Below are 17,057 nucleotides of genomic sequence, written 5' to 3' on the forward strand. Positions count from 1 at the left end.
TAATGTCAGGCTCGATCACAGGCATGGTGTCAGGCTCGATCAAAGGCACAGTATCAGGCATGAACACAGGCACAGTGTCAGTCTCGAACACAGGCAGGGTGTCATGCTGGATCACAGGCACGGTGTCAGGCTTGATCACAGGTACAATGTCAGGCTCGATCACAGGCACGGTGTCAGGCTTGATCACAGGTACGATGTCAGGCTTGATCACAGGTACAATGTCAGGCTCGATCACAGGCACGGTGTCAAGCTTGATCACAGACATAATGTCAGACTCGATCACAGGCACAGTGCTAGGTTCGATCACAGGCACAGTATCAGGCTTAATCACACACACGCTGTCAGGTTTGATCACAGACATAATGTCAGGCTTCATCACAGGTACGATGTCAGGCTCGATCAAAGGCATGGTGTCAGGCTCGATCACAGGCACGGTGTCAGGCTCGATCACAGGCACGGTGTCATTCTCGATCACAAGCACGGTGTCAGGCTTGATCACAGGCACGGTGTCAGGCTCGATCACAGGCATGGTGTCAATCTCGATCACAGGCACAATATCAGGTTCGATCACAGACACAGTGTTAGGCTCAATCACAGGCATAACGTCAGGATCGTTCACAGGCACGGTATCAGGCTCGATCACAGGCACAATATCAGGTCCGATCACAGGCACAGTATCAGGATTAATCACACACACGGTGTCAGGCTTGATCACAGACATAATGTCAGGCTCGATCACAGGCATGGTGTCAGGCTCGGTCAAAGGCATAGTATCAGGCACGAACACAGGCACAGTGTCAGTCTCGAACACAGGCAGGGTGTCATGCTGGATCACAGGCACGGTGTCTTGCTCGAACACAGGCACGGTGTCAGGCTTGATCACAGGTACGATGTCAGGCTCGATCAAAGGCATGGTGTCAGGCTCGATCACAGGCACAATATCAGGTTCGATCACAGGCACAGTATCAGGCTTAATCACACACACGGTGTCAGGCTTGATCACAGACATAATGTCAGACTTGATCACAGACATAATGTCAGGCTCGATCACAGGCACAGTGTCAGGCTCAATCACAGGCATAACGTCAGGATCGTTCACAGGCACGGTATCAGGCTCGATCACAGGCACAATATCAGGTCCGATCACAGGCACAGTATCAGGCTTGATCACACGCACGGTGTCAGGCTTGATCACAGACATAATGTCAGGCTCGATCACAGGCATGGTGTCAGGCTCGATCAAAGGCACAGTATCAGGCACGAACACAGGCACAGTGTCAGTCTCGAACACAGGCAGGGTGTCATGCTGGATCACAGGCACGGTGTCAGGCTTGATCACAGGTACAATGTCAGGCTCGATCACAGGCACGGTGTCAGGCTTGATCACAGGTACGATGTCAGGCTTGATCACAGGTACAATGTCAGGCTCGATCACAGGCACGGTGTCAAGCTTGATCACAGACATAATGTCAGACTCGATCACAGGCACAGTGCCAGGTTCGATCACAGGCACAGTATCAGGCTTAATCACACACACGCTGTCAGGTTTGATCACAGACATAATGTCAGGCTTCATCACAGGTACGATGTCAGGCTCGATCAAAGGCATGGTGTCAGGCTCGATCACAGGCACGGTGTCAGGCTCGATCACAGGCACGGTGTCATTCTCGATCACAAGCACGGTGTCAGGCTTGATCACAGGCACGGTGTCAGGCTCGATCACAGGCATGGTGTCAATCTCGATCACAGGCACAATATCAGGTCCGATCACAGACACAGTGTTAGGCTCAATCACAGGCATGGTGTCAGGCTTGATCACAGACATAATGTCAGGCTCGATCACAGGTATGGTGTCAGGCTCGGTCAAAGGCATAGTATCAGGCACGAACACAGGCACAGTGTCAGTCTCGAACACAGGCAGGGTGTCATGCTGGATCACAGGCACGGTGTCTTGCTCGAACACAGGCACGGTGTCAGGCTTGATCACAGGTACGATGTCAGGCTCGATCAAAGGCATGGTGTCAGGCTCGATCACAGGCACAATATCAGGTTCGATCACAGGCACAGTATCAGGCTTAATCACACACACGGTGTCAGGCTTGATCACAGACATAATGTCAGACTTGATCACAGACATAATGTCAGGCTCGATCACAGGCACAGTGTCAGGCTCAATCACAGGCACGGTGTCATGCTGGATCACAGGCACGGTGTCTGGCTCGAACACAGGCACGGTGTCAGGCTTGATCACAGGTACGATGTCAGGCTCGATCAAAGGCATGGTGTCAGGCTTGATCACAGGCACGATGTCAGGCTTGAAACAAGCACGGAGGCAGGCTCGATCACAGGCACGTTGTCAGGCTCGATCACAGGCACGGTTTCAGGCTCGATCACAGGCACGTTGTCAGGCTCGATCACAGGCACGGTGTCAGGCTCAATCACAGGCACGGTGTCCGGCATGATCACAGACATAATGTCAGGCCCAATCATAGGTACAGTGTCAGGCTCGATCACAGACACAGTATCAGGCTCGATCACAGGCACAGTGTCAGGCTGGAACACAGGCACAGTGTCATGCTCGATCACAGCCACGGTATCAGGCTCGATCACAGACACAGTGTTCGGCTCAATCACAGGCATAAAGTCAGGCTCGTTCACAGGCATAATGTCAGGCTCGATCACAGACACAGTATTAGGCTCAATCACAGGCAAAACATCAGGCTCGTTCACAGGCACGGTGTCAGGCTCGATCACAGGCACAATATCTGGTTCGATCACAGGCACAGTATCAGGCTTACTCACACACACGGTATCAGGCTTGATCACAGAAATAATGTCAGGCTCGATCAAAGGCACAGTGTCAGGCTTGAACACAAGCACAGTATCGGGCTTGATCACAGACACAATGTCAGACTCGATCACAGGCACAGTGTAAGGCTTGATCACGCACACGCTGTCAGGCTCGATCACAGGCACAGTGTCAGGCTCGATCACAGGCACAGTATCGGGCTTGATCACAGACATAATGTCAGACTCGATCACAGGCACAGTGTCAGGCTTAATCACGCACACGCTGTCAGGCTCGATCACAGGCACCGTGTCAGGCTCGATCACAGACACCGTGTCAGGATCGATCACAGGCACGGTGTCAGGATCGATCATAGGCATAATGACAGGCTCGATCACAGGCACCGTGTCAGGCTCGATCACAGGCACCGTGTCAGGCTCGATCACAGACACAGTGTCAGGCTCGATCACAGACACGGTGTCAGGCTCGATCACAGGCACTGTGTCAGGCTCGGTCTCAGGCACATTTTCAGCCTCGATCACATGCACAATGTCAGGTTCGATCACAGGCACAAAATCAGGCTGAATCACACACACGCTGTCAGGCTCGATCGCAGACATAATGTCAGGCTGGATCACAGGCACATTGTCAGGCTCAATCACAGGCACGGTGTCATGCTGGATCACAGGCACAGTGTCAGGCTCAAACACAGGCACAGTGTCATGCTGGATCACAGGCACGGTGTCAGGCTTGATCACAGGAACGATGTCAGGCTCGATCAAAGGCATGGTGTCAGGCTTGATCACAGGCACCCAGTCAGGCTTGATACAAGCACGGTGTCAGGCTCGATCACAGGCACGGTGTCATTCTCGATCACAAGCACGGTGTCAGGCTTGATCACAGGCACGGTGTCAGGCTCGATCACAGGCATGGTGTCAATCTCGATCACAGGCACAATATCAGGTTCGATCACAGGCATGGTGTCACGCTCGATCAAAGGCACAGTATCAGGCACGAACACAGGCACAGTGTCAGTCTCGAACACAGGCAGGGTGTCATGCTGGATCACAGGCACGGTGTCAGGCTTGATCACAGGTACAATGTCAGGCTCGATCACAGGCACGGTGTCAGGCTTGATCACAGGTACAATGTTAGGCTCGATCACAGGCACGGTGTCAAGCTTGATCACAGACATAATGTCAGACTCGATCACAGGCACAATGTCAGGTTCGATCACAGGCACAGTATCAGGCTTAATCACACACACGCTGTCAGGCTTGATCACAGGTACAATGTCAGGCTCGATCACAGGCACGGTGTCAGGCTCGATCACAGGCACGGTGTCAGGCTCGATCACAGGCATGGTGTCAGGCTCGATCACAGGCACGGTGTCAGTCTCGATCACTGGCACGGTGTCAGGCTCGATCACAGGCATAACGTCAGGCTCGATCATCGGCAAGGTGTCAGGCTCGATCACAGGCACAGTGTCAGGCTCGACCAAAGGCACAGTGTCAGGCTCAACCACAGGCACTGTGTCAGACTTGATCACAGACACATTGTCAGGCTCGATCACAGGCACGGTGTCAGGCTCGATCACAGGCACGGTGTGAGGCTCGATCAAAGGCACAGTGTCAGGCTCGATCACAGGCACAGTGTCAGGCTCGACCGCAGGCACAGTGTCAGGCTCGACCACAGGCACACTGTCAGACTTGATCACAGGCACAATGTCAGGCTCGACCACAGGCACAGTGTCAGGCTTGATCACAGGCACAATGTCTGGCTCGATCACAGGCACAGTGTCCGGCTCGATCACCTGCACAATGTCAGGCTCGATCACAGGCACCGTGTCAGGCTCGATCACAGACACAGTGTCAGGCTCGATCACAGACACGGTGTCAGGCTCGATCACAGGCACTGTGTCAGGCTCGGTCTCAGGCACATTTTCAGCCTCGATCACATGCACAATGTCAGGTTCGATCACAGGCACAAAATCAGGCTTAATCACACACACGCTGTCAGGCTCGATCGCAGACATAATGTCAGGCTGGATCACAGGCACATTGTCAGGCTCAATCACAGGCACGGTGTCATGCTGGATCACAGGCACAGTGTCAGGCTCAAACACAGGCACAGTGTCATGCTGGATCACAGGCACGGTGTCAGGCTTGATCACAGGAACGATGTCAGGCTCGATCAAAGGCATGGTGTCAGGCTTGATCACAGGCACCCAGTCAGGCTTGATACAAGCACGGTGTCAGGCTCGATCACAGGCACGGTGTCATTCTCGATCACAAGCACGGTGTCAGGCTTGATCACAGGCACGGTGTCAGGCTCGATCACAGGCATGGTGTCAATCTCGATCACAGGCACAATATCAGGTTCGATCACAGGCATGGTGTCACGCTCGATCAAAGGCACAGTATCAGGCACGAACACAGGCACAGTGTCAGTCTCGAACACAGGCAGGGTGTCATGCTGGATCACAGGCACGGTGTCAGGCTTGATCACAGGTACAATGTCAGGCTCGATCACAGGCACGGTGTCAGGCTTGATCACAGGTACAATGTTAGGCTCGATCACAGGCACGGTGTCAAGCTTGATCACAGACATAATGTCAGACTCGATCACAGGCACAATGTCAGGTTCGATCACAGGCACAGTATCAGGCTTAATCACACACACGCTGTCAGGCTTGATCACAGGTACAATGTCAGGCTCGATCACAGGCACGGTGTCAGGCTCGATCACAGGCACGGTGTCAGGCTCGATCACAGGCATGGTGTCAGGCTCGATCACAGGCACGGTGTCAGTCTCGATCACTGGCACGGTGTCAGGCTCGATCACAGGCATAACGTCAGGCTCGATCATCGGCAAGGTGTCAGGCTCGATCACAGGCACAGTGTCAGGCTCGACCAAAGGCACAGTGTCAGGCTCAACCACAGGCACTGTGTCAGACTTGATCACAGACACATTGTCAGGCTCGATCACAGGCACGGTGTCAGGCTCGATCACAGGCACGGTGTGAGGCTCGATCAAAGGCACAGTGTCAGGCTCGATCACAGGCACAGTGTCAGGCTCGACCGCAGGCACAGTGTCAGGCTCGACCACAGGCACACTGTCAGACTTGATCACAGGCACAATGTCAGGCTCGACCACAGGCACAGTGTCAGGCTTGATCACAGGCACAATGTCTGGCTCGATCACAGGCACAGTGTCCGGCTCGATCACCTGCACAATGTCAGGCTCGATCACAGGCACCGTGTCAGGCTCGATCACAGACACAGTGTCAGGCTCGATCACAGACACGGTGTCAGGCTCGATCACAGGCATTGTGTCAGGCTCGGTCTCAGGCACATTTTCAGGCTCGATTACATGCACAATGTCAGGTTCGATCACAGGCACAAAATCAGGCTTAATCACACACACGCTGTCAGGCTCGATCACAGACATAATGTCAGGCTCGATCACAGGCACATTGTCAGGCTCAATCACAGGCACGGTGTCATGCTGGATCATAGGCACAGTGTCAGGCTCAAACACAGGCACAGTGTCATGCTGGATCACAGGCACGGTGTCAGGCTTGATCACAGGTACGATGTCAGGCTCGATCAAAGGCATGGTGTCAGGCTCGATCACAGGCACGGTGTCAGGCTTGATCACAGGCACCCAGTCAGGCTCGATCACAGGCACGGTGTCAGGCTCGATCACAGGCACGGTGTCAGGCTCGATCACAGGCACGGTGTCATTCTCGATCACAAGCACATTATGTCTGTGATCACAGGCACGGTGTCAGGCTTGATCACAGGTACGATGTCAGGCTTGATCAAAGGCATGGTGTCAGGCTCGATCACAGGCACGGTGTCAGGCTTGATCACAGGCACCCAGTCAGGCTCGATCACAGGCACGGTGTCAGGCTCGATCACAGGCACGGTGTCAGGTTTGATCACAGGCACGGTGTCAGGCTCGATCACAGGCATGGTGTCAATCTCGATCACAGGCACAATATCAGTCTCGATCACGGGCACGGTGTCAGGCTCGATCACAGACACGGTGTCAGGCTCGATCAAAGGCACAGTGTCAGGCTCGATCACAGGCATGGTGTCAATCTCAATCACAGGCACAATATCAGGTTCGATCACAGACACAGTGTTAGGCTCAATCACAGGCATAACGTCAGGATCGTTCACAGGCACGGTATCAGGCTCGATCACAGGCACAATATCAGGTCCGATCACAGGCACAGTATCAGGCTTGATCACACACACGGTGTCAGGCTTGATCACAGACATAATGTCAGGCTCGATCACAGGCATGGTGTCAGGCTCGATCAAAGGCACAGTATCAGGCACGAACACAGGCACAGTGTCAGTCTCGAACACAGGCAGGGTGTCATGCTGGATCACAGGCACGGTGTCAGGCTTGATCACAGGTACAATGTCAGGCTCGATCACAGGCACGGTGTCAGGCTTGATCACAGGTACGATGTCAGGCTTGATCACAGGTACAATGTCAGGCTCGATCACAGGCACGGTGTCAAGCTTGATCACAGACATAATGTCAGACTCGATCACAGGCACAGTGCCAGGTTCGATCACAGGCACAGTATCAGGCTTAATCACACACACGCTGTCAGGTTTGATCACAGACATAATGTCAGGCTTCATCACAGGTACGATGTCAGTCTCGATCAAAGGCATGGTGTCAGGCTCGATCACAGGCACGGTGTCAGGCTCGATCACAGGCACGGTTTCATTCTCGATCACAAGCACGGTGTCAGGCTTGATCACAGGCACGGTGTCAGGCTCGATCACAGGCATGGTGTCAATCTCGATCACAGGCACAATATCAGGTTCGATCACAGGCATGGTGTCACGCTCGATCAAAGGCACAATATCAGGCACGAACACAGGCACAGTGTCAGTCTCGAACACAGGCAGGGTGTCATGCTGGATCACAGGCACGGTGTCAGGCTTGATCACAGGTACAATGTCAGGCTCGATCACAGGCACGGTGTCAGGCTTGATCACAGGTACAATGTTAGGCTCGATCACAGGCACGGTGTCAAGCTTGATCACAGACATAATGTCAGACTCGATCACAGGCACAATGTCAGGTTCGATCACAGGCACAGTATCAGGCTTAATCACACACACGCTGTCAGGCTTGATCACAGGTACAATGTCAGGCTCGATCACAGGCACGGTGTCAGGCTTGATCACAGGTACAATGTTAGGCTCGATCACAGGCACGGTGTCAAGCTTGATCACAGACATAATGTCAGGCTCGATCACAGGCATGGTGTCAGGCTCGGTCAAAGGCATAGTATCAGGCACGAACACAGGCACAGTGTCAGTCTCGAACACAGGCAGGGTGTCATGCTGGATCACAGGCACCGTGTCTTGCTCGAACACAGGCACGGTGTCAGGCTTGATCACAGGTACGATGTCAGGCTCGATCAAAGGCATGGTGTCAGGCTCGATCACAGGCACAATATCAGGTTCGATCACAGGCACAGTATCAGGCTTAATCACACACACGGTGTCAGGCTTGATCACAGACATAATGTCAGACTTGATCACAGACATAATGTCAGGCTCGATCACAGGCACAGTGTCAGGCTCAATCACAGGCACGGTGTCATGCTGGATCACAGGCACGGTGTCTGGCTCGAACACAGGCACGGTGTCAGGCTTGATCACAGGTACGATGTCAGGCTCGATCAAAGGCATGGTGTCAGGCTTGATCACAGGCACGATGTCAGGCTTGAAACAAGCACGGAGGCAGGCTCGATCACAGGCACGTTGTCAGGCTCGATCACAGGCACGGTTTCAGGCTCGATCACAGGCACGTTGTCAGGCTCGATCACAGGCACGGTGTCAGGCTCAATCACAGGCACGGTGTCCGGCATGATCACAGACATAATGTCAGGCCCAATCATAGGTACAGTGTCAGGCTCGATCACAGACACAGTATCAGGCTCGATCACAGGCACAGTGTCAGGCTGGAACACAGGCACAGTGTCATGCTCGATCACAGCCACGGTATCAGGCTCGATCACAGACACAGTGTTCGGCTCAATCACAGGCATAAAGTCAGGCTCGTTCACAGGCATAATGTCAGGCTCGATCACAGACACAGTATTAGGCTCAATCACAGGCAAAACATCAGGCTCGTTCACAGGCACGGTGTCAGGCTCGATCACAGGCACAATATCTGGTTCGATCACAGGCACAGTATCAGGCTTACTCACACACACGGTATCAGGCTTGATCACAGAAATAATGTCAGGCTCGATCAAAGGCACAGTGTCAGGCTCGAACACAAGCACAGTATCGGGCTTGATCACAGACACAATGTCAGACTCGATCACAGGCACAGTGTAAGGCTTGATCACGCACACGCTGTCAGGCTCGATCACAGGCACAGTGTCAGGCTCGATCAGAGGCACAGTATCGGGCTTGATCACAGACATAATGTCAGACTCGATCACAGGCACAGTGTCAGGCTTAATCACGCACACGCTGTCAGGCTCGATCACAGGCACCGTGTCAGGCTCGATCACAGACACCGTGTCAGGATCGATCACAGGCACGGTGTCAGGATCGATCATAGGCATAATGACAGGCTCGATCACAGGCACCGTGTCAGGCTCGATCACAGGCACCGTGTCAGGCTCGATCACAGACACAGTGTCAGGCTCGATCACAGACACGGTGTCAGGCTCGATCACAGGCACTGTGTCAGGCTCGGTCTCAGGCACATTTTCAGCCTCGATCACATGCACAATGTCAGGTTCGATCACAGGCACAAAATCAGGCTTAATCACACACACGCTGTCAGGCTCGATCGCAGACATAATGTCAGGCTGGATCACAGGCACATTGTCAGGCTCAATCACAGGCACGGTGTCATGCTGGATCACAGGCACAGTGTCAGGCTCAAACACAGGCACAGTGTCATGCTGGATCACAGGCACGGTGTCAGGCTTGATCACAGGAACGATGTCAGGCTCGATCAAAGGCATGGTGTCAGGCTTGATCACAGGCACCCAGTCAGGCTTGATACAAGCACGGTGTCAGGCTCGATCACAGGCACGGTGTCATTCTCGATCACAAGCACGGTGTCAGGCTTGATCACAGGCACGGTGTCAGGCTCGATCACAGGCATGGTGTCAATCTCGATCACAGGCACAATATCAGGTTCGATCACAGGCATGGTGTCACGCTCGATCAAAGGCACAGTATCAGGCACGAACACAGGCACAGTGTCAGTCTCGAACACAGGCAGGGTGTCATGCTGGATCACAGGCACGGTGTCAGGCTTGATCACAGGTACAATGTCAGGCTCGATCACAGGCACGGTGTCAGGCTTGATCACAGGTACAATGTTAGGCTCGATCACAGGCACGGTGTCAAGCTTGATCACAGACATAATGTCAGACTCGATCACAGGCACAATGTCAGGTTCGATCACAGGCACAGTATCAGGCTTAATCACACACACGCTGTCAGGCTTGATCACAGGTACAATGTCAGGCTCGATCACAGGCACGGTGTCAGGCTCGATCACAGGCACGGTGTCAGGCTCGATCACAGGCATGGTGTCAGGCTCGATCACAGGCACGGTGTCAGTCTCGATCACTGGCACGGTGTCAGGCTCGATCACAGGCATAACGTCAGGCTCGATCATCGGCATGGTGTCAGGCTCAATCACAGGCACAGTGTCAGGCTCGACCAAAGGCACAGTGTCAGGCTCAACCACAGGCACTGTGTCAGACTTGATCACAGACACATTGTCAGGCTCGATCACAGGCACGGTGTCAGGCTCGATCACAGGCACGGTGTGAGGCTCGATCAAAGGCACAGTGTCAGGCTCGATCACAGGCACAGTGTCAGGCTCGACCGCAGGCACAGTGTCAGGCTCGACCACAGGCACACTGTCAGACTTGATCACAGGCACAATGTCAGGCTCGACCACAGGCACAGTGTCAGGCTTGATCACAGGCACAATGTCTGGCTCGATCACAGGCACAGTGTCCGGCTCGATCACCTGCACAATGTCAGGCTCGATCACAGGCACCGTGTCAGGCTCGATCACAGACACAGTGTCAGGCTCGATCACAGACACAGTGTCCGGCTCGATCACCTGCACAATGTCAGGCTCGATCACAGGCATTGTGTCAGGCTCGGTCTCAGGCACATTTTCAGGCTCGATTACATGCACAATGTCAGGTTCGATCACAGGCACAAAATCAGGCTTAATCACACACACGCTGTCAGGCTCGATCACAGACATAATGTCAGGCTCGATCACAGGCACATTGTCAGGCTCAATCACAGGCACGGTGTCATGCTGGATCATAGGCACAGTGTCAGGCTCAAACACAGGCACAGTGTCATGCTGGATCACAGGCACGGTGTCAGGCTTGATCACAGGTACGATGTCAGGCTCGATCAAAGGCATGGTGTCAGGCTCGATCACAGGCACGGTGTCAGGCTTGATCACAGGCACCCAGTCAGGCTCGATCACAGGCACGGTGTCAGGCTCGATCACAGGCACGGTGTCAGGCTCGATCACAGGCACGGTGTCATTCTCGATCACAAGCACATTATGTCTGTGATCACAGGCACGGTGTCAGGCTTGATCACAGGTACGATGTCAGGCTTGATCAAAGGCATGGTGTCAGGCTCGATCACAGGCACGGTGTCAGGCTTGATCACAGGCACCCAGTCAGGCTCGATCACAGGCACGGTGTCAGGCTCGATCACAGGCACGGTGTCAGGTTTGATCACAGGCACGGTGTCAGGCTCGATCACAGGCATGGTGTCAATCTCGATCACAGGCACAATATCAGGCTCGATCACGGGCACGGTGTCAGGCTCGATCACAGACACGGTGTCAGGCTCGATCAAAGGCACAGTGTCAGGCTCGATCACAGGCATGGTGTCAATCTCAATCACAGGCACAATATCAGGTTCGATCACAGACACAGTGTTAGGCTCAATCACAGGCATAACGTCAGGATCGATCACAGGCACGGTATCAGGCTCGATCACAGGCACAATATCAGGTCCGATCACAGGCACAGTATCAGGCTTGATCACACACACGGTGTTAGGCTTGATCACAGACATAATGTCAGGCTCGATCACAGGCATGGTGTCAGGCTCGATCAAAGGCACAGTATCAGGCACGAACACAGGCACAGTGTCAGTCTCGAACACAGGCAGGGTGTCATGCTGGATCACAGGCACGGTGTCAGGCTTGATCACAGGTACAATGTCAGGCTCGATCACAGGCACGGTGTCAGGCTTGATCACAGGTACGATGTCAGGCTTGATCACAGGTACAATGTCAGGCTCGATCACAGGCACGGTGTCAAGCTTGATCACAGACATAATGTCAGACTCGATCACAGGCACAGTGCCAGGTTCGATCACAGGCACAGTATCAGGCTTAATCACACACACGCTGTCAGGTTTGATCACAGACATAATGTCAGGCTTCATCACAGGTACGATGTCAGGCTCGATCAAAGGCATGGTGTCAGGCTCGATCACAGGCACGGTGTCAGGCTCGATCACAGGCACGGTGTCATTCTCGATCACAAGCACGGTGTCAGGCTTGATCACAGGCACGGTGTCAGGCTCGATCACAGGCATGGTGTCAATCTCGATCACAGGCACAATATCAGGTTCGATCACAGGCATGGTGTCACGCTCGATCAAAGGCACAGTATCAGGCACGAACACAGGCACAGTGTCAGTCTCGAACACAGGCAGGGTGTCATGCTGGATCACAGGCACGGTGTCAGGCTTGATCACAGGTACAATGTCAGGCTCGATCACAGGCACGGTGTCAGGCTTGATCACAGGTACAATGTTAGGCTCGATCACAGGCACGGTGTCAAGCTTGATCACAGACATAATGTCAGACTCGATCACAGGCACAATGTCAGGTTCGATCACAGGCACAGTATCAGGCTTAATCACACACACGCTGTCAGGCTTGATCACAGGTACAATGTCAGGCTCGATCACAGGCACGGTGTCAGGCTCGATCACAGGCACGGTGTCAGGCTCGATCACAGGCATGGTGTCAGGCTCGATCACAGGCACGGTGTCAGTCTCGATCACTGGCACGGTGTCAGGCTCGATCACAGGCACAGTGTCAGGCTCGACCAAAGGCACAGTGTCAGGCTCAACCACAGGCACTGTGTCAGACTTGATCACAGACACATTGTCAGGCTCGATCACAGGCACGGTGTCAGGCTCGATCACAGGCACGGTGTGAGGCTCGATCAAAGGCACAGTGTCAGGCTCGATCACAGGCACAGTGTCAGGCTCGACCGCAGGCACAGTGTCAGGCTCGACCACAGGCACACTGTCAGACTTGATCACAGGCACAATGTCAGGCTCGACCACAGGCACAGTGTCAGGCTTGATCACAGGCACAATGTCTGGCTCGATCACAGGCACAGTGTCCGGCTCGATCACCTGCACAATGTCAGGCTCGATCACAGGCACCGTGTCAGGCTCGATCACAGACACAGTGTCAGGCTCGATCACAGACACGGTGTCAGGCTCGACCACAGGCACACTGTCAGACTTGATCACAGGCACAATGTCAGGCTCGACCACAGGCACAGTGTCAGGCTTGATCACAGGCACAATGTCTGGCTGGATCACAGGCACAGTGTCAGGCTCGATCACCTGCACAATGTCAGGCTCGATCACAGGCACCGTGTCAGGCTCGATCCCAGACACAGTGTCAGGCTCGATCACAGACACGGTGTCAGGCTCGATCACAGGCATTGTGTCAGGCTCGGTCTCAGGCACATTTTCAGGCTCGATTACATGCACAATGTCAGGTTCGATCACAGGCACAAAATCAGGCTTAATCACACACACGCTGTCAGGCTCGATCACAGACATAATGTCAGGCTCGATCACAGGCACATTGTCAGGCTCAATCACAGGCACGGTGTCATGCTGGATCATAGGCACAGTGTCAGGCTCAAACACAGGCACAGTGTCATGCTGGATCACAGGCACGGTGTCAGGCTTGATCACAGGTACGATGTCAGGCTCGATCAAAGGCATGGTGTCAGGCTCGATCACAGGCACGGTGTCAGGCTTGATCACAGGCACCCAGTCAGGCTCGATCACAGGCACGGTGTCAGGCTCGATCACAGGCACGGTGTCAGGCTCGATCACAGGCACGGTGTCATTCTCGATCACAAGCACATTATGTCTGTGATCACAGGCACGGTGTCAGGCTTGATCACAGGTACGATGTCAGGCTTGATCAAAGGCATGGTGTCAGGCTCGATCACAGGCACGGTGTCAGGCTTGATCACAGGCACCCAGTCAGGCTCGATCACAGGCACGGTGTCAGGCTCGATCACAGGCACGGTGTCAGGTTTGATCACAGGCACGGTGTCAGGCTCGATCACAGGCATGGTGTCAATCTCGATCACAGGCACAATATCAGGCTCGATCACGGGCACGGTGTCAGGCTCGATCACAGACACGGTGTCAGGCTCGATCAAAGGCACAGTGTCAGGCTCGATCACAGGCATGGTGTCAATCTCAATCACAGGCACGGTATCAGGCTCGATCACAGGCACAATATCAGGTCCGATCACAGGCACAGTATCAGGCTTGATCACACACACGGTGTCAGGCTTGATCACAGACATAATGTCAGGCTCGATCACAGGCATGGTGTCAGGCTCGATCAAAGGCACAGTATCAGGCACGAACACAGGCACAGTGTCAGTCTCGAACACAGGCAGGGTGTCATGCTGGATCACAGGCACGGTGTCAGGCTTGATCACAGGTACAATGTCAGGCTCGATCACAGGCACGGTGTCAGGCTTGATCACAGGTACGATGTCAGGCTTGATCACAGGTACAATGTCAGGCTCGATCACAGGCACGGTGTCAAGCTTGATCACAGACATAATGTCAGACTCGATCACAGGCACAGTGCCAGGTTCGATCACAGGCACAGTATCAGGCTTAATCACACACACGCTGTCAGGTTTGATCACAGACATAATGTCAGGCTTCATCACAGGTACGATGTCTGGCTCGATCAAAGGCATGGTGTCAGGCTCGATCACAGGCACGGTGTCAGGCTCGATCACAGGCACGGTGTCATTCTCGATCACAAGCACGGTGTCAGGCTTGATCACAGGCACGGTGTCAGGCTCGATCACAGGCATGGTGTCAATCTCGATCACAGGCACAATATCAGGTTCGATCACAGACACAGTGTTAGGCTCAATCACAGGCATAACGTCAGGATCGTTCACAGGCACGGTATCAGGCTCGATCACAGGCACAATATCAGGTCCGATCACAGGCACAGTATCAGGATTAATCACACACACGGTGTCAGGCTTGATCACAGACATAATGTCAGGCTCGATCACAGGCATGGTGTCAGGCTCGGTCAAAGGCATAGTATCAGGCACGAACACAGGCACAGTGTCAGTCTCGAACACAGGCAGGGTGTCATGCTGGATCACAGGCACGGTGTCTTGCTCGAACACAGGCACGGTGTCAGGCTTGATCACAGGTACGATGTCAGGCTCGATCAAAGGCATGGTGTCAGGCTCGATCACAGGCACAATATCAGGTTCGATCACAGGCACAGTATCAGGCTTAATCACACACACGGTGTCAGGCTTGATCACAGACATAATGTCAGACTTGATCACAGACATAATGTCAGGCTCGATCACAGGCACAGTGTCAGGCTCAATCACAGGCATAACGTCAGGATCGTTCACAGGCACGGTATCAGGCTCGATCACAGGCACAACGTCAGGTTCGATCACAGGCACAGTATCAGGCTTAATCACACACACGCTGTCAGGCTTGATCACCGGTACAATGTCAGGCTCGATCACAGGCACGGTGTCAGGCTTGATCACAGGTACGATGTCAGGCTCGATCACAGGCACGGTGTCAGGCTCGATCACAGGCACAGTATCGGGCTTGATCACAGACATAATGTCAGACTCGATCACAGGCACAGTGTCAGGCTTAATCACGCACACGCTGTCAGGCTCGATCACAGGCACGGTTTCAGGCTCGATCACAGGCATGGTGTCAGGCTCGATCACAGGCATAACGTCAGGCTCGATCATCGGCATGGTGTCAGGCTCGATCACAGGCACAGTGTCAGGCTCGACCAAAGGCACAGTGTCAGGCTCAACCACAGGCACTGTGTCAGACTTGATCACAGGCACATTGTCAGGCTCGATCACAGGCACGGTGTCAGGCTCGATCACAGGCACGGTGTGAGGCTCGATCAAAGGCACAGTGTCAGGCTCGATCACAGGCACAGTGTCAGGCTCGACCGCAGGCACAGTGTCAGGCTCGACCACAGGCACACTGTCAGACTTGATCACAGGCACAATGTCAGGCTCGACCACAGGCACAGTGTCAGGCTTGATCACAGGCACAATGTCTGGCTCGATCACAGGCACAGTGTCAGGCTCGATCACCTGCACAATGTCAGGCTCGATCACAGGCACCGTGTCAGGCTCGATCACAGACACAGTGTCAGGCTCGATCACAGACACGGTGTCAGGCTCGATCACAGGCATTGTGTCAGGCTCGGTCTCAGGCACATTTTCAGGCTTGATTACATGCACAATGTCAGGTTCGATCACAGGCACAAAATCAGGCTAAATCACACACACGCTGTCAGGCTCGATCACAGACATAATGTCAGGCTCGATCACAGGCACATTGTCAGGCTCAATAACAGGCACGGTGTCATGCTGGATCACAGGCACAGTGTCAGGCTCAAACACAGGCACAGTGTCATGCTGGATCACAGGCACGGTGTCAGGCTTGATCACAGGTACGATGTCAGGCTCGATCAAAGGCATGGTGTCAGGCTCGATCACAGGCACGGTATCAGGCTTGATCACAGGCACCCAGTCAGGCTCGATCACAGGCATGGTGTCAGGCTCGATCACAGGCACGGTGTCAGGCTCGATCACAGGCACGGTGTCATTCTCGATCACAAGCACAGTGTCAGGTTTGATCACAGGCACGGTGTCAGGCTCGATCACAGGCATGGTGTCAATCTCGATCACAGGCACAATGTCAGGCTCGATCACGGGCACGGTGTCAGGCTCGATCACAGACACGGTGTCAGGCTCGATCAAAGGCACCCAGTCAGGCTCGATCACAGGCATGGTGTCAGGCTCGATCACAGGCACGGTGTCAGGCTCGATCACAGGCAC

General features: G+C 54.0%; 1 protein-coding gene across 1 annotated transcript in view; it reads right to left on the reverse strand.

Annotated features, from left to right (window-relative positions):
• LOC137324830 (calphotin-like) overlaps nt 1–6,118 on the reverse strand; it is an 85,323-nt gene extending 79,205 nt beyond the window's left edge. Inside the window, exons 1-3 of the mRNA XM_067989557.1 lie at nt 5,942–6,118; nt 4,527–4,808; nt 2,731–3,369 (exon numbers count right to left, since the gene is read on the reverse strand). Coding sequence (XP_067845658.1) covers nt 2,731–3,369; nt 4,527–4,808; nt 5,942–6,118 — 1,098 coding nt within the window. The remainder of the gene's footprint in view (nt 1–2,730; nt 3,370–4,526; nt 4,809–5,941) is intronic.
• Between the last annotated feature and the right edge of the window lie 10,939 nt (nt 6,119–17,057).

Source organism: Heptranchias perlo, chromosome 8 (assembly GCF_035084215.1).
Source record: "Heptranchias perlo isolate sHepPer1 chromosome 8, sHepPer1.hap1, whole genome shotgun sequence".
NCBI classification, from domain to species: domain Eukaryota; kingdom Metazoa; phylum Chordata; class Chondrichthyes; order Hexanchiformes; family Hexanchidae; genus Heptranchias; species Heptranchias perlo.